Genomic DNA, 26,042 nt, shown 5'->3' on the forward strand with positions numbered 1-26,042 from the left:
GCACAAATGCTTTGACTACACCCATTGCTCTTGACCCGGTTAGCCAAAATCTTGCTTCTTCTAAAGTTGAGCATTTTTACATGTAGGCCAATTTGATCTTAGGCTAAAGTTGGCCACTGCTGTCAGATTGAATTTTGATTGGTGCCGTTGACAAAAAAAAGAATAACAACAGTGATTAGTGTCAACAAAGAGATGAGCGTGTTTCACGTGTTTGTTGGAAGTTTATGAGGAAGCTTCTCAGATACATGTCACAAATGCAGATGTTAAGCACTAACACAGAAAGATCAGAGGTGACTAAAAGATTTGATTTGAGCATTGAGGTCTGTGATGTTTACAAGCCTGTAAACCACAGATATGAGGGCGCCATGAACCATCTGAGAAAATATTCTGACTTGAATTCCAATTTGATTTCCAATAGTTGGTGAATGTCCTGCAGGGAATAACCAGTGCTTATTAACCTGCACATAGGCTTCAGCTGTGTAGTGCTGTGATTTTAAGAAGCACAATAATAGGCTTGAAAATAAATATTGTAAAGCTTGTTTACACTAGAAAGTGGCACAATGAGCTTCAGTGAGGAGTCTTTGCAAAATTTGTTACTGAAGAAAAATAGTATTGTTGTGACAACTATAGGTAGTTGGTTAAGCTAACTGAGAACAACCTACACGGTAAATTCATGTAAAATATCCATTTTTGAAAACCAACTTTCGACAATTGTAAACTACAGACATCCCAAGATCACAAGCCAGGCTCAGAAATACGGCAGGAGCCTGACAGAACAGCAGCAGGAGGCTCCCAGCTCCAAACCGCTGGGACCAGTGGAGGTGGTGATGGAGTTGGTTTCAAAGGTCCTGCAGGGTTTGTAGTTGCCTCCTCCAAACACCTGCTTCAACATTCCCTTCAAGCAGCTCAGTAAAATGGCTGTTGGAGCCACAAAAGCTGCTCAGGACTGGGTCACCGCCGCTATGTCCACCACGTTCATTCAGGTCCCCTTCTCGCGCTCTATCAGAGACAAGGTGGTCCTGTCTATCCAGGAAACGGTTGGACAGGGTTATTCTCAAGACGTCTTTGCTTTGCAGCAGACATGCTGAACACAATCAGTGATGTTGAGTTTGTTGTTTGATTGTTGTAAAATCATTTTAAATTTCAATACTTTTAATACATTACTGCTGTTGTTTGACCAAACTGCAACATTTATTAAATGGAGTGAAGTAGAAACTTCAAAATTTGTGTTAAACGGACACCACTAAATTTACTGTGTAGGCAGTTCAAGCATTACAGCAGTTTTTGATGCCATCGTAATAACTGGTATCCAGCATTTTGAGACGGTATGGACAAGCAACCCACATGGGTCTTAAGTTTAGAGATCATGTTGTAAATGAGCTGTGAAAGCTCTCTTTTTCTTCAGTGGTGAGCACTAGTCTCATCAAACCTGAACTTGGTGCATAATGATTTTTTTACTAACTCCACTGATCATTCAATTACGTTTAATAAACTAATGAGTGTGAAATTTAACAAACTTAGTCAAACTGGTGTTAGTATAACACGAGTGTGAGAACATCTTCAAGATACTATTTGTTAAAAAATCAGCTTGTATATGTTCAGGCCTTAACATGCCCATTTCCAGAGCTATCATTGAACTGTTGCCATGCAGGGAAAAGGGCATAATGCTTCAACTCAGAGATGCAAGCCAAATCTGTTCTGTACATATGCATAGCATTCCTGTTTAGAGGATGAGTAAATATATGACAGAGGTTAGATCAAACACAGAGACCTGTGCAACTTTCTATTCTAATCTGCAACATTTTCCCATTTGTAAAGGGAGAACGAGGCAGTTAACGGAAGGCCCATAGTTAAAATTGAAAGCCCTCCGCTTTGATTAACAAATTCATACATATTATTTTCTTGTGTTACCAAAATAAACACGTTCTGCCATTCTGTGTACTGTCAAAACCATTTTCTATCTCCTGATTTATCTCCAAACACATTTCACTGTAAGTCCTCAAATTCTGTTCAAAGGAAATAGCCCTTGTCAGGATTTACTTAGAATTTAACACAGCAAAGACATTTCTGGGAACATTCCTTTAACAAAGCAGAATAAATGCCAGGCCACATAGAAAACACAATACATTACACACTCTGAGAGAAATGTGCCAAGGGACAAACACTTTCGACTCTTTTCTTTATCCAAGTCATATTTATTTTATTAGGTGTATTCTCCATAGGCTTCATGGTGGCAGGATAGCCATGTGCTCAGACATTCACTCACATGTGCACACGCGACAGGACCCCAGATATCCACTGGTGCATGTAGTGGTTCAGTTTTTTTTTCCTGTTTTTTTTTTTTTTCATCCACAAAGTATAACAAACACCAGTATGCAGACATAATTAGTATTAGAAAAGACACAAAGAGTAGCGCCTAATGACTACAAACGTCCATGTGGTTGACTTTTGTGTGTGTAATTGAAAGGGGCTAAAAATCAATAGCATTCAATGAAAACTAATTGTGAGTGGGACGCTGTGAGGCGTCTATTAGGAGAGGCAACAGCAAACCACTTTGAAGATTCTTCAGTCAGTTAGAAAAGTGCTCTGAGCGCAAATTGGTGTGAAACTGTGCGTGAAAAATGGCTGAATAAAATACCCATAATTCTTCTATTATTTAGTAACTTTCAGGCAACATGGAGTGATGGGAAGCAGGTGGAAAATGAAAGGAAGAGAAAGGCATTGTCTTAGATTTTTGCAGAGGGGTTGTTTGTTGACGAACTGGAGATCTGTTTTACTTAAATGCAAGCAGATGCAAGCTAGAGTTAAGGTTCTAAAAACTAATTTTCGTCATTTATCCATCATTTTGTCTTACCCTATCTTATCTTATTTTCTTTATGCAACCTCTGTGTTACCAGACCCTCTGTTTGAAATTTAAAATACCACAGCTTTTTCGTTTGTTTGACAGCATTTCTGACCTATAAACCTATAATTCCCGCAGAAATATCACACATTTACCAAAGTGATTATTCCTATGCAGACTGAATAAACAGGACATCGATGTGTCAAAGTCAAACACTCAGGCCATCAGGAGAATAGATACTGACTATAGACATCTGCCAAGTTCACGGGTGGGGGGGTGGGGGGATGTTTGCACTGTGGTCGAGTTTGAAGCCTAGAGTAACAAAGGGCAAGCACTGACAAGCAAATTAACACATCCTTGTCAAGGAACGGGACCCCACCTTTCATTTGTGCCAAACAGATGGTTTAAATCAGTCGTTCTATCGTGGAGTAGTAGATTACAGCCCACATAAAACATTTTATGCACATTGTCAGCACTTAGCTCTCCACAGCCCTGGCTCTGCTACACTTCAAACATCACCCATGGTCCTGTACAAACAAATATACACACTCACAATTACACATAGATTACATAGAGGCCACTGCAACACAACCACAGCCAGATCTCACTCACATACACACATGCACACATAAAATGTTAGCTGGCCATAGGCTTTGGCAGTGGCCTTGCCATAATCTCTTACTAATTATATACACAGCCAGGCTTACTGTTACAATGCAGAGACCTGAGAAAATACAAGCTGCTAATCTTATTTGCACACAACTGCAATAACCTGCCAGGTGAGGAGACAGGAGAGGAGAGGGCGATGAAGAAATAACAGGAGAAAGGAAGAGAACAAGATAACAATTTTAATGCTGATGCTGGAATGAAAATATGTAAATCTCTCTATTGCACATGAGTTTGAAACTCTCCTGCTGTAGTGCAGCTCTGCTCCCCCCCAAAAAAGTGTAAAAATAATGATAAACATAAATACCACTTCCCCTTCAGACTGATTTAACTGTTATTCCCTTTAATCCTGTAAGGTAATCTAATTACTTTCAGTAAGATTATGAATTACCATAAGGCATTTGCAGCCTGTATCAGGATGTGAAAAATATATGCAAATCTTTTGAATTACAACTAACATTCATGTAATGTAGTGACAGTGAGTTGTTTACCCTCAAATATTAAACTCCGCCTCACCTGCATTTTCCTTCATATCTATAATGATGGTGCTCTCATTTAAAATTTCAGAATGCTTCCTTCCACCCTTGCCCTAGTTATATACAGTGTCAATGACAGTATTTCCATTTCGGTCCTAGCTGTGTAAACAGTCTATATGGAGAATGGCTTTCTCCATGAGTCTTTGTTTCCACTTGGATGCCCTGTGATGGAACAGAGACACTTGCACACACACACACACACACACACACACACACTCACACATACACACACGCCTGCACAGCTACACACACTATGTAAATAATGCATGTGTCTTAAAGGGTTTCACCCCACCACAGCTGGCCCACTTCAATTAGAACTTATCTCTTCTATCCTTTTGCTTGTTCATGCTGTGCTTTTGTTGCTCTTTCTACAGTATGTGTGCCTTTATCAAAGCAAATATGATTTAAATGTTAAAAAAAAACTATACTTATGTCGACAGTGGTTTGCTCCATTTTTGCTGTTGTGATTACAAACCGTTGACATGCTCAGACACTTGTTTGAGCTTCTGTATCATATGTTTAAATGTGCCACATCATTGCTGTAGTGCTTAAGTTTAGTTTGATCTATACAGGCTGTGCAGGTCATAACAAATCCTCTGTTCTATTGTGATGTGGCATCTGAATAGCAATAAAATCCACAGTATTATCCTAATTATCATTTGCTGAAAACATACATCATGTATAATTGGCTGGCTAAGTTAGCTTTATCCTTCTCGCTCTATTGTAGTCTCCTGATCTCTTAAACTCGGGGGTCGTGTGTGACCCTTGCTGCTCAACCTTACCACTGTCTCTTTGTCTGACCCCCCTTACTCTCTCTTTACTTCCACTTTCCATAAGTGGAGGCCCGGGCCTGGGCTAGACTCCTCCAAACACATCTAATTACCCCAAGCATTTCCCATCCATCACATTATCTTTCAGACATGAGATATTAGTGCTCCCCGTTCCATCAGCCAATTACCTGCGGCCTTCTGCTTGAGTCACCTGCATTGCAAATGTGACCTTTACTTATAGAGCTGATTGCATGTTTCCTTTAGTGTGTGAGAGAACGCAGGATTTTGAAGGGGTGTGTGTGTGTGTGTATGAGAGAGATATTCAAAAGGGCGTGTTGAGGAAATGGATATGTGTGTGTGTGTTTGTGCACATAGAAGCATTCATACATACACAGCTGCCCATAAAGTTTGAATAAAATATTTTTTACCTCCTCTCACTAAATTATTGTGACAATGTGATTTATTCTTGATAGATAAATTGTATATCTTCTCCAAACCTTATTGATCAATCTCTTTCAAACATATCACAGTGAAAATTAAACCACAAATAACCTTTGCAAAAAAAAAGGAATGTGTCTGAAAACAAAATTATTCCCACTTTATGAGGAACAGTGTATTATTTAAGAGCTTGGATGTTGCAGCTGTGTGTCTTTGGATGCATTGTAGGGGGAAAAGAGTGCTAAGTTTGTGTATATGTGCAAGTATAAAATGCAAATGTGTGTGTGTGACTGGGCCAAGGAAGTGTGCAAACCTTCTCAGACGCTCTTCTGACCCCCCTTGCCCTCCCTCATGTGACTGGCTGTCGTGAATGTTAATGCTCTGTGATGGCTGTGGAGCAAATAAGTGTTTCTGACACACTACAGGCTCCCATTACAGGAGCAGGCCAAATGGGCTCGCTAGTGCCTTAATGAGCAGTCTGGTCAGTCAGCCGCAGCCACTATACCAGTCCCACACTCTACTTATGCAGGGATGAACCTCAACACTCTGGAGCAGACCCAAGAAAAAACCTACTTGTGGTCTGAAAACGTCCGTACTCGTGGCTTTTCTTTAAAACCACAGACTTAACATTTAATTAAACCCATTCGAAACTAAAATGAAGTTTAACTTAAAAAAAACAAAGTAACAAACAATGTTACGTTTGGGCAAGCAAGGACTTTCAAAACCTACAGACAGTTTGCTTATAATACACTTCTCCTGCTACTACAGAACAGAATAAGTATGTATTAAAGTGGATTTGAACAATTTTCAAATGTATCACGTACAACAAAATATTTCTCCCACCTGTGTTTGTTACTGCACATTTAGAGTCATTACTATGACACTTATCATGCATCACATGACATTAATTCAGCCAGACAACAATGAAACACTTCCAAAGGCCATCACAGTCTCCTCAGAGAGAAATATATCTCTTAACTTAATGCTCCCACATATTTGCCCCCAAGCAGTATGTAACCCGGCTCCTGCCCACAAAAACCTTGTTTAATATTATTTTTATTCACTGATATGATGTGTTCTGATCATAACCAGTGCACGTGAAAAAAAGAAGTTTCTATTTTTTTAAAATGTATTCACTACCACTATGTATTGACATTATATGACAAAGTCACCAAATATCTTGAGACCTAAATATGATTTAAGTCAGATTTTTATTTTTGGACTTTAGCATATTTTAGGATTAAAACGCATAAATTTAGTACTGAGTTAATTTTGAAGTGGGTGATACTTGTCAAATTAGGTACAGAAACACCAAAATATTACTCTGACAGGCAAACCAGGAACCTTGTCCATCGTAAAGTCCCAGTTAGCTTGACAGCCAGTGGACACTGTAAACTCCGTCACAACCAGTCCAATGCAGTTACAAGCCTGTGAACAAAGATACTGTCTCGCTCTTCTCCCTCTGGATTGTCAAGAGAAAGTACAGCTTGTAGGTGGTCAAACAGTTATTTCTGAAAAAGCTGGAAAGCACATCGCTTGGCTGACTCATCACAATTTGGAGGGAAAATGAATCCCCCTTCTTCCACCTGAAGATAAAGAAAAGCTGAGAGGACTGAGAGCGAGGGAGAGACGAGCAAAGACGGCGTAGCCAGGAAGTGGACATTAGGCTTGATTGAGACACATGGCAGACAGAGAATCACCTAGCGCGTCAGAGCACATCCTCACAGTTGGCCGGGCTGTCTCTCAAAACTCTCCAAATAGTCTAAAGTCGACCTGTTGGAGTTACTGAGTCGTCACACTACATGTTGTAGCCCAGGAGCAATGGGCCCACAAAGGTGTCTCTTCTCTCTCTGTGGGACTTGTTAGAGGTGCTATTTTGGAACCCCTCTGCCTTCATTCTCGCTGCAGAAAAACACCTTGAGATATACCACATAGTTTAGAAAATTCTGGCTACCGGTGAAGATAATGTTAGGGAATTTGTTGGATTCGAAACAAATTTCGAAATCTTTCTATAGCAGCTAGTGCAAGAGCAACAGCTATTTTTCACGCATGACCGCAAAGCTGCACTCGCGTTCGTGACAATTTCAACATCAAGTTTTGAACCAAAACAAATTTCTCTAATTATATTGTGCACGTGCTTTGTATTGTCATTACTACAGCAGAACTAGTGTTTATGCACATGTGCTGATAATGAACTTTATGCCCACAAATACATCCAGCAAAGAGCCTCTAAAGGTTGGACGCTTACAGTAAAGGTAAATTCTTTTTTTTTTTTTAAATACTGCAGGACTCAAGATTCAAAGAACACTTGTATAACATTGTCATCTTGCAGCTGGAGTAGTACATAGTGCTGCATTGGCTGTACTTAAGCCTTAAGACAGCACGAGGAAGGAGTTTCTGAGCTTTTACAGGGCTGTTAATATTCTTCATTCAATACAATGCTTCCTGTATTGCAGTCAGATGACGTCTGTATACCATTTTTAGATAATGGAACTGCCAATACAGAAACTCTTCCGCATAATGAGACTCAAAAGATCACTATCCGCTTAAATGGTAAAACCCTTACATACAAACAAGATAAAAAACACTGCAGATAATTTACTGAAATACTAATTGGCAAACAATTTAACAAGGCACCCTATCGTGAGACATTCAAGTGCAGAAAAATTTTAATGTTAAAGGCGTTTCTTTCAAATCCAAAGGAAACATGAGAACGATGATATATGAACAAATAATACAAGTTCCATGTCTGAATGTAGCAACCAGCCGAAAGTAAGTTTGAAAAAAGGAAATGTAAACTACAAGTTTGTGTAGGTATAAACTCTGGATTCCCACATGTAAGGCAAAGTCTCTACACAACCTACTATCACCCCGACATAGACAGCATTCCATGTTGCCATGGGACAAACATTGTCAGTGTAATTCCAGAGATATTGCATTGGACTAATAATGTGTTCATACTTCAGCTTGTAATTAAAAAGCTCAGTTCCACGGTTCATAAACCCATACTGTACTCAATGATCAAAAAGAGTGTGTTTTACTAGACCACTCAGGCTGAGCAACCAATTAATTTTCACATCAGTGTGTTCATGATCATGTTCATGACATAAACTTTGCCACCTCCCTATTTCACAAGTGTTAAGACAGATAATCTATGGATGAACGCATGCAGACCAAAAAAATTGTGCCATCATGAATTGTTCACAGCCCTAGTAAACTGAATGCCAAAAAAGGAAACTAGAAAAGTCTGTGACATTTACTTAAACCTCACTGACACTGTTTATCGGTTGAACACAGTGGTTTGTCGTGAGCTTGTGTAGAATGTGTCAGTATCCCCAATTGCAGTATGAAGAGAAGTGTGTGTATAGGGATCAGTCAGAGGGCAAGGCTTTAGGCACAAAGGCCTATGGGTTAGATTAAGCCCCCCCCACCCACAAAAAAAGGCACATATGTTATAACATCCTCCTGGTTTCACATTGGAACTGAACTCCAGTTTCCTGTGGGGAGGTCCTTTGCTTAGTTCACCATGAACTCCACACTCCTCCCTATGAAACTTTGTGCCTCCAAATACCACGTCAGGGTGTCATCTCCACTATAGCTGCAAGACGTCACCCAATTGGAATATGTCTCTATTAGTTGTGGTATGCTGCCGGTACAAATGACCTATAGAGTGTTTTACAGCCTTGTCTAAAACATGGCTATGCTGAATATCAGCTTGAATAAGAGCAAATTACTAAACAATGGCAATACTAAGCGCTTGTTAAGTTATATTGATTTTGACCGTAATCATATTTTCTAACTGTTTTTCCAAATCTCTCACACACACTGATTTGTCCAGGATTGCAAGTTCCATATGGAGCTATATGATGGGTGTTCAGTAAAAGTAAAGGAGTACCATTTTATCAAATGGGAAGTGTGTGATTTTATTTAATGTTAAAGTCCATGTCCTGGCTCATGCAAGTTTCGTCATGTTTTAGCAGCTACATGCAAATGTTCACGTGCATGAGTGGATATTGTGGCATGACAAATGAAAGGGATGGTCAGTGAAATATAATATGTTTACCATCATTAATTTCCTTGTTAAAAATATAACCTGGAAACAGTTACATTTCTTTGAAAATGTATTCGCTGTTGAAATCGGTAGCACATAAAGGGTCGCACACATTGCTAAGGCAAATGTCTAAATGGTAAAACAAAGCAAATAGTACAATAACTGAAAGCACAGTGTAATCTGAATAATTTTAAGTTGGTCCACAGACTTTCTAACTTGTGGATGTTTCAAGTTGAAATTTCTGTATTTTTTGGAGGCGTGCAGCAGCTGCCCAGTGGAAATTGTGTGCATCAAATTTTTTCCAAGTGATTTTTAAAAGGTTTTGTGTGGCGTCGTACATGGAATGGCCAAATCTGTTCTACAGTTAAACACCCGCCCGATACTTTATGAAACCTTTTGTTTTAAGAGAAACCTGAGGGTCTCATTTGTATGTTTCCTAGGACCTCCTGAACACAATGGAAAATGGAAGCAAAGGTCAGTGTTAAGTCTCCCCTGGCTTTTGTTCTTTAAAACAACAATATTGTATTGATCTGTCCTGAATGATAAACACAAATGTGTTGGTAAAACACAGTCTCTTTTGACCTTTAGCAATTACTTCAACATGGCTTTAGTGGTACTGGAAATGAAAAACAAAAGAAAGAAAGTATGATTTTCTTTTATTTATTGCGCGCAACTTTATCAGCATTTTACTCGTGCGCGACTGCAGTGCATAGGAATTGATTTTTTGTTCACTTTCACAGATGACGCTCTTTACCATTTAGTCATAATAAATGCATAATGATTACAAGATGTTGTGGTGATAATGCAGTACACTTACTGTACATCTGATCCACAAACGACTCTTAGGAAAACAAGATTAGATTTACTGCTTCAACTGTATTGAAACCAACTATTGCCAAAGAACTTGTTCTTGGCAAAAGAACTTGATATGTTTTTGGCCTGTTAGTTGGTTCCTCACCCAAAAATATACCTGGTAAAACATAAGGTGTGCACGAGATAATGGATATTATTAATGTGCAGCAGCATTTATGACAGAGATGTTATGATACCAGGGTGTAAATAGCAATCTCATTTACTTGCTGGTGTTGGGCTTAACTCTGGTCAAGATTTCTGACAGTTGTAAAGTGTGCTGTGATGACCTGTGATAGGAAACTCTTGACCTTTTCTTGGACCTCAAGAGGGTAAACGTTTACTAACCTGATGTCTACAACCAAATCAAGGTACCCAAGTAAGCCAAACTCTAATTTTGGAATGACTGAAACTAAAAGAAAGTAACTGAATTCCTCATTGTATGATTTAATAAAATCGTTTAACACTGTTTGAGAGCATTTTGTTCTCCTTGGATATAAGTTTGTGCAAAATTATGACTTGGTGACATTTAATTTTTTAACAGGTATTATGAGTTTGGCATTCACACTCAAGGTTCAGTCAGTCAGTCAGACTGAAAGGACTGAGATGGTGAAAAGCAATGAAGACTTAAACCTCTTGACCTGCAGGAAAACTGCAGCAAGGGGCTGATAGAGGCCAGCCACTGGGGCCCAAAGGCACATCCTAGACATGTTCTCTTGGCAGCAGAGCTCTAAAAAAACAACCACAAATGCACACACAATGTCTCTCTCTCTTACACACACACACACACACAAACACATGCACGTACATACATACACACACACAAAGGCCATATCTCCAAGTAGTGAAGGAAGAATAAGAGAGTTACGCGAGTCACTATGTCAAACTGATGTACTCTCTGTATGCTTCTGTATATCAATATATTAATTTGCTAAGATCAGCCATGCCAAGCATTCACATCAACTGACATTTAGACGTAATTTAATACTCTGAAAAACAAAATGTTTTAGGAATGATATGATTACACATCTACAGGCTGTTTTGTTTATTGTAGCTGTGAATGTATATTTTTCTAATAGTAATGGCCGATATTTTAATTGGATTAAAAGGCCAGTGCATTGATTTTTGAAAGAGGCCACAACCATACTGTGCCTTCTTCTTGTGTGTGTGTGTGCGTGTGTAACCCTTTGTGTGTAGTCATGCTTCGTATTTCCATTTAAGCTTTGATCACATTACTGCTATTCTGCCCATATTAATGTTACTCAATGAATAGATCACATATTCAATTAAAGCTGATGCGTGCTTGGGTGCATGGCAGTGCGGCTGAGTGTGATTCGACCGTTGTGTTTGAGTGTGTGTGTTGCTGTGTAATGATGTGTAAATATATTTATGGCTCAGGGTCACAGGGGTATTAACCTCACCCACATTCACACTCTCTCTGGGGAATCTCTGTGCCGCTGATTGTCCTGTGTTTCACTCACCTTTTGTGGGCCTTTTTCCACATTGATGTTTGTTTAAAGAAAAGATAAATACCCAGAAGTTCCCTAACTTTTAGGATGGATTTTAATGCACTGTGAGAAATAACGACTCTGGAGATGTTGTGCCGGACAAGTGGACTTTTTTTTCAGAAAGTGAGATAAAGCCCCCTTTAACTCATCTACCTCAGAGGAGAACTACAGTCTGTGCTCAGTTACGTGCTGCTTTTACCAAATGGGGCAGGTATTTCAGTGAAATGTCCCATCAGTCAGGCATATGCCAAAGGCCTACATCTTATTCAAGTTTTAAACCTCTAATTGGTAACGTTTAAAAGCCGTTTAAGAGTGCCCTTTCTTCTCCCTTTTCTCATTTCCCATTTAATGTGTTGTGTCAAAGTCTATTACCTCAGTTGGACGTTTCTGTCCCTTAAGTTGAAAAAAAAGAAAAAAAAGGAGGGGGGCGAGAGAGTGAGAAGGAGAGAGAGTGGTAGGAGGCGGGTGGAAAAAAACGAGAGAAGCCATCAGCTGAGGTTTGCCAGGTCGATAAAGCTTTTAGATTTGGAGATGTTTTCAGGGGGAGCCCATTTCCTGCGGCTAAGAGTTGTTAATGGAGCTTAAGGAATTATCTTATGACTCTCAGTTTGAGAGCAGTTTATTTCAGCCCGGACCCTGCTCCTGTGTCGGAGTGGCTGAATATGCTGCTGTCAAACCCGCTTAATGAAAAGTAACGCGTCGCTGATTACAGTTTTATTTGGTCTCTATGTAAAAAGCTCCTTTTAATTTACCATCCCGCTCCCTCTGTGTGTTCGTATTTGCCACGGCTGAATGATTTAGTTATAGCTGACTTCTCCCTCTTTCTCCCGCTCGGCTTCTACACCCTGCGTCTCTGCTCCTTGTATCTTTCTCTCAATTAAAATGCCACTTGTTTCGGAGGTCCAATAAAATCTGTCTTCATGCTAAATGTATTAAATGTCCAGGCTATATTGTCTTATTAGTGGGGACCTTAACTCTGGTCTTAATCTTTTCTTTCAGTAGCAATGAAAAATTGAACACACAATTTTGCATGTATCCTAATAAACAGAACCAACATATCACGTAAACTAAGCATCTATTATCTCTGTCTACACCTGTCAGGTTCCCTGACAGCATTTATGTCCTTCCTATTTTATTTCGCGGTCATGTCAGCTTTGCTTTAGAAATGCTGCAGGCAAGGTTTTCCGAGGTAAGAAAGCAAATAAAAACATACACCCTCTCTGCAATATATAGAAAATCCCTTTTGTCCACCACAGCACTTTCTTGCAAGAAAAAAAGGGGGGGTCTCAATCGTTTGTGCTTTTCCCATTAAAATTCATCTCTGATGCCCTCCCTTCCTCACTTCTCCCCCCTCTCACAGGACAGACAGAGTCCCCCGAGAGCTCCACTTTCGCCATTACTGTCAAGTACCCTTGACTCCTTTCTTTTTGCCCTTTTATCTACAACAACTAATTCGAGTTCCTTTGCCCTTTTCACTTTTAGAGACGTGAGTGCCTCTCCCGTAAAGCCTTTTCACTTTTCAGAAGAAGAAACAGCACGCGGACTGTTTTCTATGTGGGCCCCCCCATCTCAAGGAAATTGAGGGGTTTGTGTCAAACGCAAACTCCTCACTTCGTGTGATTTCGCAGGGCCTCTGTTTTGAACCCATTAATGGACGTATGGCGAATAACTTACCCTTTTGACAGCTGCATCATAGACGCTGTTGAGATGTTTCGATAATATTATCAGAGAGCAGAGAGGGGAAATCAATAGCCTGACATGAAATATGACTGGGAACATCCCAATTACAGCCTGTTTAGAGGGAATTAATGAAGCAGATCTTGGATACTGATATTGTTCTGTCTTCAGGGTTTAGCTGCCTCATTTTCTCGCTGTCACTAAATTAGATTTTTGTTTTTGTAAAAAAGCGGGGTGGGGGTTAGATTGATTGATTAGATTCGTTAAGAATGAATTGAAATGATAAAAAGCTGAATTATTTAACAGTAAAACTACGTTTACAAAGCTTCTGCATCTGCTCCGCCGTGCAGGCCCAGGCTGACCCAGTTGTAAATGGTCCTGACATGAAAGAAAGGCGAGAAACGCGAGCAGACGATCGGCTGAGCAGGAATGACCATCGAGGAGGACTGTGATTCAGCACCATGGACAGAGCAACTCCCACCATCAAGCCAACATCAAAACCTCCAGAAACCGACTGCTTTTATTTTTTTAGTGAACAAAGTTGAAACACTCTCATCCACTTCCGAGGAGAGTTGTGCATTTGTGAGACTTCTTTTTTTTTTTCTTTTAACAGTGATTCTCAACTGCTGAGACCTAAATAATAATCAATTACATTTGCATGCGCACATTAAATGAAAATAAAAATCATGTAAACCTCAGGCCTTTTCCCAACATGTAAACTTTTAGTTATACATTTCGATAAATTCTGTGCGTGCGTTGAATCTAATAAGCCAAACTGATCCGGATATCTCACTTGTGTAACGCCAATGTAACAGTATATAGCTACCATTGCTTTAAAAATCGAACAAACATAACGAAGGGAACAAGGGGACGTGACAGGACTTTCCATCCGACTTTCAGTCAGCCACAAAATGTCTTTTTTTTTTTTTAAATAAACGAGTCATTTGGTTTTGTTAGGAGCAGAACAGTTTGTTGATAGTTTTTGGGAAACTCATGGCACTGTCTTTGGAGGATTCTTGATGCTGCTGCAAGGCCGCCGCGCTCCTGTCAGCCTCCAGAATGGCGCCTTTGGTGTTCGTGGTCCAGGAGACGGTGGTGTTGGTCAGAGCCTGGCTCAAAGTGCTGTGCCTGAACAACGGGTCGTGGAAAACCCCGTCCACCCAGTTTCTCAGGGTCGTGACCGGCGAGTCCTGCCTGTTGTCCAGGCCGGTCACGGGTGAGGTAGCAGCGGGTGATGGGGTGAGGGAGGAGGGCGGCGGCTGGCACCTCAGCATACAGGATGGGTACTCAGTCTGGTTCAGGGAGGTCGCGGTTTGTGCCAAAGACCAGATGCGAGGTTTGCCGTCTAATATCTGGTGCCCTTGCTGTTGTTGCTGCTGCTGCTGTTGCTGATTATAACACGCCTTCGTCTGCTGTCTGTTGTCCGGTTGGAAGTCCCCCGGGTTCGTTTTGAGACAACTTTTGCTCAAGTCCTGCTCCCCCCCGAGAGGAACGGGGATGGAGATTTTCAGAGACGCGTCCTTGATGAGGTGATCGGTGGGGCAGTCGGCTGTCGTTGACATGTGCGCGTTCATGTGGTATCGGTGCTTCAACTCACACTCCGAGCTCTCAGACTCAAGGGTGTCGAAATCCTCCAAGTCGCTCAGCTGGAGGTCCTTATCAGCCCGACTTCTGGTCTCTGGGAAAAAAAGAGAAAGATAGAGAATAGAACAGCAGACATGTCAGTGAAATAAATGTGGCATCAGATCAGATAATGTCAGTCACACTGGAATGCAACACTGAACCTGCAATCACACTTTAAAAATCCCAGTTATGATCAAGAAGTAGTATTTGTTATCAAAACAATTATACACTTTATCACAAATCAGTAATAATTTAATCTACATTGGTTTTTGTCATATCAGTTTATGAAAGAGATAACAAAAGTGATCCAAATAAGTACCTAGAGAGAGTTGGCCTGACCCTCCAGGGTGATTTTTCTCTTGCTCGTTTAAACTAAACTAACACTGTTACATGTTAGTTTATGGAAGGCCAGTGCAGAGACTGTGAACAGCTGATGCTGCTGATAAGTTCAGTTTCATATTATTATTTTAAGCCGACATTTTAAAACACATTTTTTAACAGAGTACATATACAATAAAAAGAACTAAATGAATATCAGTAACATCTTCGACACATTTTAAGGCCTCAGTGTCATTATCTTTTTTCATGGTGCACTTATCAGTAAGCACAGCATCACACACTACAACACAAAGATTGTGGAAAGTCTAAATCTTGCATTAATAGCCTCAAAAATAGTGTTGCATATTTGAGGATCCCGGCCCATTTTGGTTGTCATCCTAGTATGTCCTACTTGAAAATAAAGTTTAAAGTTTCTTTTCTTTTTGTAAGGTTACAGTAAAATCTATTAAGAAATCTGTGTTTTATTCATTATTATTACAATTAATTTGTCATTATCATTGCAGTTATCATCATTATTATAACCACCATCATAGGTTACACTGGTCTATTGAATGTAGTGTAAAAACAAACAAACAAAATGAGTAAACAAAATACTGTGAAAAAAAAATTCATATCAAAAAAGTGCATCTTAATAGCACTAATTGTTATGACAACACAACTATGCATTTTAGGAATCTGGCCAAACAATTAAGCATGAAATGTTGCAGTTATACTTGAATTTTGCAGAGAAACACTCCCACACTGACCATCATCATTGTTCTCCCTTTTTATCTGCTCATCCTGAGATCCATCCTCATCCTCATCATATCTCTTCTCCTCTGAGCCCTTGTTTCTTGGCGGCCATGTCATCTTGTTCTCTTTCTTGAGCCTCCGCCTGGCATTTGCAAACCAGGTGGACACCTGTGTCAGGGTCATCTTGGTGATGATGGCAAGCATGATCTTCTCACCCTTTGTTGGATAAGGGTTCTTTCTGTGCTCCTGCAGCCAGGCCTTTAGAGTGCTGGTTGTCTCACGTGTGGCGTTCTTCCGCCTTGTTCCCCCATCCATGGAGCCATATCTGTTAATAGAAGAGCACAACCACAACGATAATGAGAGGGTAAATAACATGCGGTGCTTGTTGCTTCCTGTTTCTAATGTGTTGCTCTAACAGTTTCTCTCTTGAAACCTGCTACGGAGCCATCTGTTTGTTGAGCACCTCTTATGCATAATTTTATTCATACACCTGGGATTCACATATCTGCTCACATAGTTGTGTTAAATATAAAGTAGACATCAATTAAAAAAAAAAAACATGACAGTTAAGACACAGACCTTGGATAGTGCAAAGTAAATGCGCTATCAATTGTTTAACTTAGAAATGTAAAAATAAATCTATTTTATGAGTGATATTCCCAAGCATATATGAATGTATATCTCTTACTTTCTAACATTTTTCAGTGTATTACTTGGAATAATAAAACCATATATGATTCCCTCCCTACAATCTATTCTCCCACAAATATCCACCATAGATGCACATTTAAAATGCACAGTGTTGATTTTCAGTAAGCAGTGAACTGTAAAAATTCTCTCAGAGGAGGCTTTTATGAGGCCTATGGTGTAGGTCAAGCACCGCAAAAGGAATCAAAAGCAAAGGGGCACTGCACCTTCACTGTGTTGTTTCCTCATAGGCGAAATAGACTGTAAAATTGCTTTATTGAGTGTCACGATGAGCCCTCAGGTTAAAGCAGGGTAGGCGGTGTAGCATTGCTGTAGGCCTGCTTGTTTATCTAACTGCTGCTGATTATATTACATTTTAGGCTTGGGCCTTTTGCTGGATGTGCGTTTATTAGGATTTGTGCAGACACATTATGAACATCATGCAGAATTGTGACTGAATATGCAGTTTGGGCTATGTAAACTCCCAGTGCACAATAAAGTTCAACACACACCAATGTAAAACCAAGAATGCTTTCTGTGCAGCCCAGTGACATTCTGTCAATGCTGGCTTCTTTATAGCTGCTGGACGCATTCAAACAGAATGTTGATCCCAGTTTGCACAAGCAGGTATATTTATGTGTTTTCAGCATATCACAGACTTAATCTGCAATCTCATTACTAGGATCTAATTACTGGGAAAAGCTTTCAGTATTGCACGCATGCTCTTCATAGCACTTGAGAGGCCTCATGTGTTACTGAAAGGGGCATGGGTCTTCTGCACCTCATCAGGAAAACAGTATGTCATCAGGTGAAGGTGATCACATGATGGGAGTGGCTCTGACCTATCAAATGCTGGAAAACCCACCCTACACCACATACAATACTTTGAGACTTTTCTTTGGTCAAAAATGTTATTCACATCCGGTTTATTTCATTTAACTAACAGTCAGCAAAAGCTTGCAAACATTTGTGAAGTACATGGAACAAGATGGGTTCTTAAATTCTAGCGGGATCAACCACGTTGTCTATCCTCTTTCACATTACATTAAAGGTAAACACAGATTATAGCGAACCGGAAAAGGTTTGTTGTTTGCATATATATATCAGCCAGAGTTGAATGGCATAGAAACACCATACCTGTCATACTGATACTGTCCCAAGGTAGGATCGTAAGGGTAGTAGGCTGTTGCCTGCGTTATTCCTGCATGTGCAGAAGCTGTGGCATCTTTAGTATCAAATGTACCCTGCAATCATATAAGAAAACAAGTGTTTAAAAAGGTTTTGGCTAATTAAATACCTCAAATGCCAATGTACAATTACAGAACAGTTGTATATTGACTGTGTATTATTTTAAAGTAACATGCTTATGTAAATCATTAGAGTTGCTCATAGGGGTTAGTGCTGAACAGCGAATCATCAATGACGCATGAAATAGTATGCTAAATGAAATATGGAAAAACTACATGAACTATGTTACACTAAAAAAGTGTTTTATTCAAATACACATGTTTATGTAATTGAAATGTCAAGAAGTCTTCACAGGCTTTCAAAAGAGAAGTTTTTCAAACAAACTAAAAGGGACAGTCTGTTTACAACTTTGTTCAGTGGGTTCTGGACAAACACTTAAATATGGGTATACAGTAAAGTATAAACTGTTGAAATTGTTGGAGGACAAGGAACTAATCAAATAATGAAAATAGTTCATCACAACTGACCAACTAGAACAAAAAACATTCCTGGACTTTAGAGATTTGTGCTTGAATTTATTCATCATTTTATCACATACCAAGTTCAGACAGGCCTGTCTACTAACTGTCTAAAATTTCACTTGAGTTCAATCAAAAGCCTCTTGCTTCAATACCAGTGGCTTAATACAACCTTTTTGTGCACATAAAGGGAGCATATCTCTTAGTTGAGAAGTATTTTACTCCAGAACAGTTGCCTTAAACGATGCTATGAGGATATAAAGTGAACAGGGAACAGGGTTGGTGTTATAGGAGAGGTGTTCCTGGCTAAAGTCTCAGCACCATGCAGCTCCATTAATCAATGCCAAGATGGATCAGACGAAGAGCTTACCAGGGAGTAGAAAGCCGAGGCATCCGTGCCATATGTAACGTAATTCCCATAGCCTTGGCCGCCGGTGTAGGGGCTCCCGTACACGCCCAACGCGGCTGCTGAGCTGAGTTCATGCCTCGCAGTGGCCAGCAGCCGGCTCTCATACACGGGGCAGTAAACCGGTGTCTGTCCAGACGTCGCTACCCCGGAGTCGGCGATGGATCTGCCGGTTGACTCGCAGCAAGTGGTGAGAGAGTTGGTTGTCATCAGGAACTGGGTGGAGACCGGGAGAAAATGTATCGTTTTGTTTTTGTGTAGAAATTATCCTAGAAGTTAGTTTATGACTTTGATTTTAGTTTATGTTAATAGAAAAATCGTTTCAATAAAAAGATAATACTTGCCTAATTGCAAAATTACAAGATTTTAGTAGATCAAAAAGCGCAACCCTTTTTTATACAGAAGCTATTATTCGCCTTTATTCACAGTTTTTTTTTTTCGGGATGCCAATCTACAAAAAACTATAGCATAACATCAAATAATTTGAACAGATGGGCATTTGATCGTGAATGACGCTTCATGTTCGCGCGTAAAACGTGTCCAAAACGAGCCATCTATGAGCTTTAATCCAGATGAAACAACGTGCGTTACAAACAGATGCACCTTTCCCAACATCGCCCAGTGACACCCAAAGTAATGCCCAAATGAGTTTTTATGGCTCAAAGCCAAAACAAAACAGCAGCTGGGCTATGGCGCAAAACACACACAGCATGTGCAGAACAAGTTGGCATGTGTGTTCCAGCGCAGATAAACATATGGTTGACATTAGAGAGCGGCGATTATCTTGCAGAAATCACTGAACATTAGGTCGGGGGTCTGGTTGGTTTCAGATTACCCTTTTCTTACCCTTTTCCTACCTTATCTAAAAAAAAAAAATAAAGCTATAGGAGCACAGGAATCACTGGCTGTAACGCAATACCTTTCCGATAGCACCGTGAAAGCCTCTCTTAGCCAAAGTGCGTAAAAGACTCGAGCTTAAATCGATAAGTAGCTGCACCAGCAAAACCAAAACATTTATTAACTTAGCAAAGGAAGTTACTATACACGAACTTACTTGTGGAGCAGATGAATAGGGATATCCAAATTGTGGATATGACATGGTAGAGAGGTCCCCCAATATCCAGAAATGAAGCGAGACTGAAGGTCTCCACTCTAACACAGGCTGCGGCTCTGTTTGACTGTACCAATTGATTGGTAAGCACAGGCTCCTGGGATGCTTATAGGGCGAAGCAGAGTAGCATGTTTAATTTGTGTAAAATGCCCCCCCACTCAAATGCCTTTCAAGAATAAAAAATAAAAAAATAAATAAAAAACAAAAAAAGGAATAAATGAAGATAATCCCTAAACTTTTCTTTATCTTTTGACAATTCTTTTTGAAAACAAACAAACGAATTAGGTGATAAAAGCTAGCTTTGCCTAAAATAATGACTTTGTTGTCAGATACATATTTTGCCTTATAAAAAAGTAGTATAAAAGACGTCAGCAGCAGAGGCAGGTTGTTTTAAACGGGAGTGACTCTGACGTCAGAAGTTTCCCACTCTAAAAATGACCAGACTGTAACTTTAATATGCGTTTTCTTCCCGAGGATGACGACAAAAACACAAAGAACAAACCAACAAAAAAGCACATCAGAGGAAACAAGAGACATATATAATATCTATGTCTCGGAGTTTGATTCCCAGTACAAATCAATCAATTGAGCCAATCAGTGTCTTTAATATGAAACGTATGTTTGCATTTAATTAAGTTCATTCCTGCTCACTGAGCCTAATCACCTGAGGAACTAACTGCTTATAAATTAATTATTAAAGAACATATTCATACAAGCAAATCTTTCCAAACAACTATTTCTACTTTAAAGTGTTAAACATGGATAAAAAATACTTCCATCAGATCATCTTTTGGTTTATACAGTACGTTTAAATTCCACCTGCAGTGAGTCTATCTATCTATCTATCTATCTATCTATCTATCTATCTATCTATCTATCTATCTATCTATCTATCTATCTATCTATCTATCTATCTATCTATCTATCTATCTATCTATCTATCTATCTATCTATCTATCTATCTATCTATCTATCTATCTATCTATCTATCTATCTATCTATCTCTTTTTCACGTGTGGTTTGCTCAGGTGAAGTCATGAAAGTGCAGTGGCCAAACAACCAAAATCACCAAACTGACTCGGCACAGCGCCGGCACCATTGCGCGCTACCTTGCTTGGAGAATCCTGGGTTGAGACATGTGGATAGCCCCGGGGGTCACTCCTCAAATTAATGATGATGTACTCCCCCCGCCCGTCCTCCTCCCTCCCCTTTCCTCTCCAGCTGGATCTCTGCCTGCCGGTGACAGGTCGATTGAGAGTGATTGATGACTATCTAGGGGACCGGGGCCAACATAATAATATGATACCGGCACATCGCAATAATTGCTTGCTTTCATTTACAGATGAAAGAAGTAATAAAGAGCCATAAAGACGGAGAGGATGGTGCTTTGGTTAAGTAACTTTTATCTTGCATTTTTGTCTGCTTTATTTTGGGAGGAAGGTGGGGAGGCATGGGAGGGCGGGCTCTCTAATATGTCTGTTCTCTCATTCATTTTGACAAATTGAATTATAGGGGGTTAGTACCTCGAAGCAAATGGCTGCATTAACGCTGCGAACAGGGGGGTCAAAAGGGATCAGCCAGCGCTTTTTAATTTGCATTAACTCTAATGCCACCTTAACATTAACAACCCGTCTGAGCCACTCAACCATACACTCACTCATCTCTCTCTCTCTCTCTCTCTCACACACACACACACACACACACACACACACACACACACACACACACACACACACACACACACACACACACACACACACACACACACACACTCAGCTCGCTTTTGTCTTATTAATTTAGACTTTTTCTTTTTTAAAAGTCATTGGAGCTACTGTGACACATCACTGTGTATCAAGGCAGGGCGGAACCTAATTTATCTTCAACATCATCACTCCCAGTGAACAAAAGAGAAAGTGTTGACACGATGAATTGTGGGAATGTTGGGGACGCACCTGACGCACACACGCCAACATAAAGTGGTGCCTAATTTCCCACAGAAACATGGAGTACATTCAGGGCTGCTCAGGTAACTTTGTTTATCACCACTCGCACTCTTGCTTCTTGTATGTATGGAATTGGGCTTGAGCCAGTGAAAAAAATCTGACAGATATATTCACTAAACTGCCCGCATATGCTCCCTCCTCCTCTTGGTGTATACCTTTCATTATCCACTGCGTAACGCAGGGCTATTGGGCGCCCTTGATAAAATATTCAGGAACACTAGTATATGCTTTTAGACGGAAAATGAAGGCGACGGCAACGTTCATGCTTGTTTAGCGTTAAAAGATTAAATGAGTAGCTTTTTTTCCTTTTCCTTCATAGATGTGAGGAAGCAGGGATGTTGTAAAGTGGAACCTGAGATACTGAATTCCAGTTCAGGACAATAGGGGTTTAGGCACAGGTTGTGTTTGCTTTTTCTTTTTTCTTTTAATAAGATTGGACATGCTAATCACCAAGTAACGAGCAGTTATTAATTATGTAGGTACTAATGATTTTAGGACAGATGTGTTCAGCAGTGATGTAACGTGGGAACATCCATTATGTCCACTGAGCATCAAAAGTCCAGTCTTTCACACACCGTACCACAGTTCACATTTGTCATAAATGTAACCTGAACCATCTTATAACTCTGCAATGTTCTTGAAAATTTCTGTTCATGTAGTTGTGTATTCAAGCTTCAGTTTTTGCCTCATGACATCAATCTCAAACCGCTGTATTCTGAATAATAACAGTGTTGCACACTGAAGTAGGCCTGCTAATTTGCATCTCCTTTCCAGCTAAACTCATATTAAAAAGTTCCCCAGAAACATTGTAATCATGAAGGTGTCACTTCCCCGATAATCTGTCGTTGATTAATGAGCCATAAGGAGGGGAGAGCGTGAGTGCCTGTGTGAAACATTGCCAGAGAGAGAGAGAGAGAAAGAGAGAGAGAAGGGAGAGGTGGGAGGAAGAAGGTAAACCTTTCTCCCAAATTTTCACTGAGCTGAGGTGGCCAGAGACAGGCTGCAGAGCAAAGGTCACTGTCAATAATGCACAACAGAATCAGTCACTCTTTTATGAAAATGATGGGTGTCTACAGCCTAATACATATATAACATTGAATATTTAAGGCCATAAATCTTGCATCAGAGTCAAACTATTTATTTGATGTAATTTACAAATAAGTAGTTTGCCAAATGTGTGAAAACCTCTGAATTATATTGTGGAGACAGAGCATAACTCGGGCTCTTTATTGGCACAGAGGGATTATGCAGTATAAATAGAAATAATTATTCATGGTAGCAACAAATTCATTCAAAGCTCATAAACACATCAAAATCAAGGTTTTCATGTGGACTTTTTTTTGTCTTTTCCCGAGTACAATCTACACTTCTAAGTGTTTTTTGTGCCGCGGCAGGTTGTTTTTCAGATTACAATTGAAGCAACTTAAGATCAGAGGCAAAAGACCAAACCGAGGGTTGAGTGAGCACTGAGACAGGAAACTTGCCTCAATCAAGTGTGGTTCAGTGATAGTGCTGATGTTGACCCCTCTGCCATGTTCAAACTCCCCAATGTGGGTTAGCATCAGGTGAAAGAACTCAGTTGATAGATTTTTTTTTCAAAACGGACGTGTTTGTGTAAAACTCTTCCTTTCACTTTACTACTCCCCTCTTCTCCTCCCACAGTTATTCAAAATAAAATGCTTACCCTTATTGTGGAAATATAATCATAAAGGGTTGTGCATTGCTTTCTTGGAGCACTTTCTGTTCCAAATGTGTTCTGTGCTACCTCACCCTCTATGAGGACAATGGTTCTGGACCTGGGTGTCTTTGGTCCACTGTCTCATGTGCAGGTTTTTTGAAGTAACATTGTAGAAACCCAAGCTGACCTCAATACTTTAGGACAGCTGCACAGACCAACTTGTTTTGTGACATGAAGCCTGGAGCAGCTCCCAGGCTTTCCAACATCTCCCATGTTTCTGTTTCTGCAGTCATAGAAATGATGTCCAAACATTCTTGCACTTGCACAGACACATTGCTTAGCCAGCAAAACATTAGACTACTCCACTGTCTAGTACAGTCTTGGAGCCCAAATGGAATATTGATCGTCAACGATCTTCTCAATGTATTTCTTATTTCTTCTCTTGAACAACACAATGATTTTTTTTTTCCACACACGTCTCCTCTTTTGGCCCTCAAGCCTTAATGGTTTTTGCATGAGTTGGGTTGTAGGCTGGGCTCCTTGGGGCATTCTGTATCAAAATGGTGACTTTTGTTGTTATTGTTCAAAATGTCTGCGGCTCTTCCAAGTGGTAATAAATATGTTTGGGTGGTGAACTGAAGAGACAAGTAAACTTCTTGAGCAGCTGAGGTGAATTAAATTCCCTTTCACTAAAGTGTTATTTTTACTTAGTTTAGTTAATCTGTGGATAATATCTCACTGGTGTAACTACTTATTTATTTCAGCATATTGTATCATGAAAGGTATTGAGTAAAGAAGAAAACAGGAGATTGTGGAACAAAGCAGTGACAACTTTAAGTTAAAGAAGAACTAAAGAAGAAGACATCACACTGAGAAGAGACATTTCACTTAATTTCTGAGTGTTTATAACTTACATACAAACCATAATGGGTAAAATGACATAGGCATAATTTAGGCAACAGTGTTATTATTGCTATAAAACTATGCAAACATTAATTGTTTTACTGTACAGCTAATGTAATGCTGTGAACCAGCATACACATACTACCCTGGGAAATCATATGGAAACTTTATTTATTTAATTATGGAATAACACGGTATTATAATTAACAGTGTATAATATGTCTGAGGGAAACAGAGGAAGAGTTTACTTGTGCTTAGATCAAAAATGCTTATTTCTTTTTTTTACATACATTATTGTTTGTTGTGTTTTATATATATATATATATATATATATATATATATATATATATATATATATATATATATATATATATATATATATATATATATATATATATATATATATAGAGAGAGAGAGAGAGAGAGAGAGAGATTATTGCATATATATTAATATTATCAATGTGTCAATAAGTATACTTATTGACACATTGATAATATTAATATTTTTTATCTGTTCTCTGATTTTGAGAAGTCTATTGTGCCACAGACTGCTCTTTTAAACAAAAATAATTTATTGACCTACATCATAAGCAGACACTTTGTTTTAGTGTAAAAGTTTAAAAGGGTTTATACACATGTAAATTATCAGATATTTTTTCATATATTTTGTCAGTCTGTCACACGTGCAAACTTTTTATGTATTTGATTGCAATGTAGTTTCCGTTCCCCCTTCTTTCTTGGAAGGGATATGCAAACAGGCTATCCGGCCAAACCATGAGACTTGTCAGCCACCTTTCTGCCTGAATGTGTCCCATTCTTTGTGCATGTGTGTGTGGCTGCATGTGTTAACCAATGGCAGACCCATCATGTCAGACACTGCAATGACATGATCATAGTGTGATGCACACACATACATACACACATACAACCAAGGGGCCAGATGGCTGCTCTCTCTGTCATGACAGACCCCAGACCAGACCAGTGACTTTGCCGACTCCCCCGACACCTGTGACCACCACCAATGCAGCCGATCCATCTGCAGCCATGTGTAGCCACCAGCTATTGAATATATTTTCTCAATCCAAATTTTGCAAGGTACTTTTTGCTTTACACGAATACACAGAGCGTTATACAAGTCTTGGGGTGCTGTTTATTTGTGTTTTGATGGTTTTGAGAAAGGTAAAATGAGGAGTTATTCTCATATCATGCAGTCAGATAGATTGTTGACTCCAAATTACCTGTTGGTTTAAAATGTCTGTTTCTGTCTGAAGCCTTAGACTGACGATCTGTACAGGGTGAACACCTCCTGTTACCTAGTGTTAGCTGGGATTGGCTTCACCTGTTAGCAAAGGTTTATAACTTGCTGACTTGCTTCAGATTTGCTTTTCTCTTTTCTGTTTCCTCTTCTTTTTTTTCTCCCGTTGCCTTTGTCTAAAAATAACCACAGACAGAATGACCAGAATTGACTTGTTTTCAACCTTATCCACCATCTTTCCATTTGTTTCTGCTCCTGATGC

The 26,042-nt window shown here is 39.6% G+C and overlaps 1 protein-coding gene across 1 annotated transcript; it reads right to left on the reverse strand.

The window, feature by feature from the left end:
- Nucleotides 1–13,827: 13,827 nt before the first annotated feature.
- irx4a (iroquois homeobox 4a) lies at nucleotides 13,828–20,275 on the reverse strand. The gene is made up of 5 exons (XM_067510818.1): nucleotides 19,885–20,275; nucleotides 18,795–19,046; nucleotides 17,856–17,962; nucleotides 16,046–16,356; nucleotides 13,828–15,015 (listed from the first exon to the last, which is right to left on the reverse strand). The coding sequence occupies exons 1-5, from the start codon at nucleotides 19,927–19,929 to the stop codon at nucleotides 14,291–14,293; spliced, it is 1,440 nt and encodes a 479-aa protein (XP_067366919.1). The 5' UTR covers nucleotides 19,930–20,275; the 3' UTR covers nucleotides 13,828–14,290.
- Between the last annotated feature and the right edge of the window lie 5,767 nt (nucleotides 20,276–26,042).

The sequence above is a fragment of the Channa argus genome, chromosome 7, assembly GCF_033026475.1.
Source record: "Channa argus isolate prfri chromosome 7, Channa argus male v1.0, whole genome shotgun sequence".
Classification (NCBI taxonomy): Eukaryota; Metazoa; Chordata; class Actinopteri; order Anabantiformes; family Channidae; genus Channa; species Channa argus.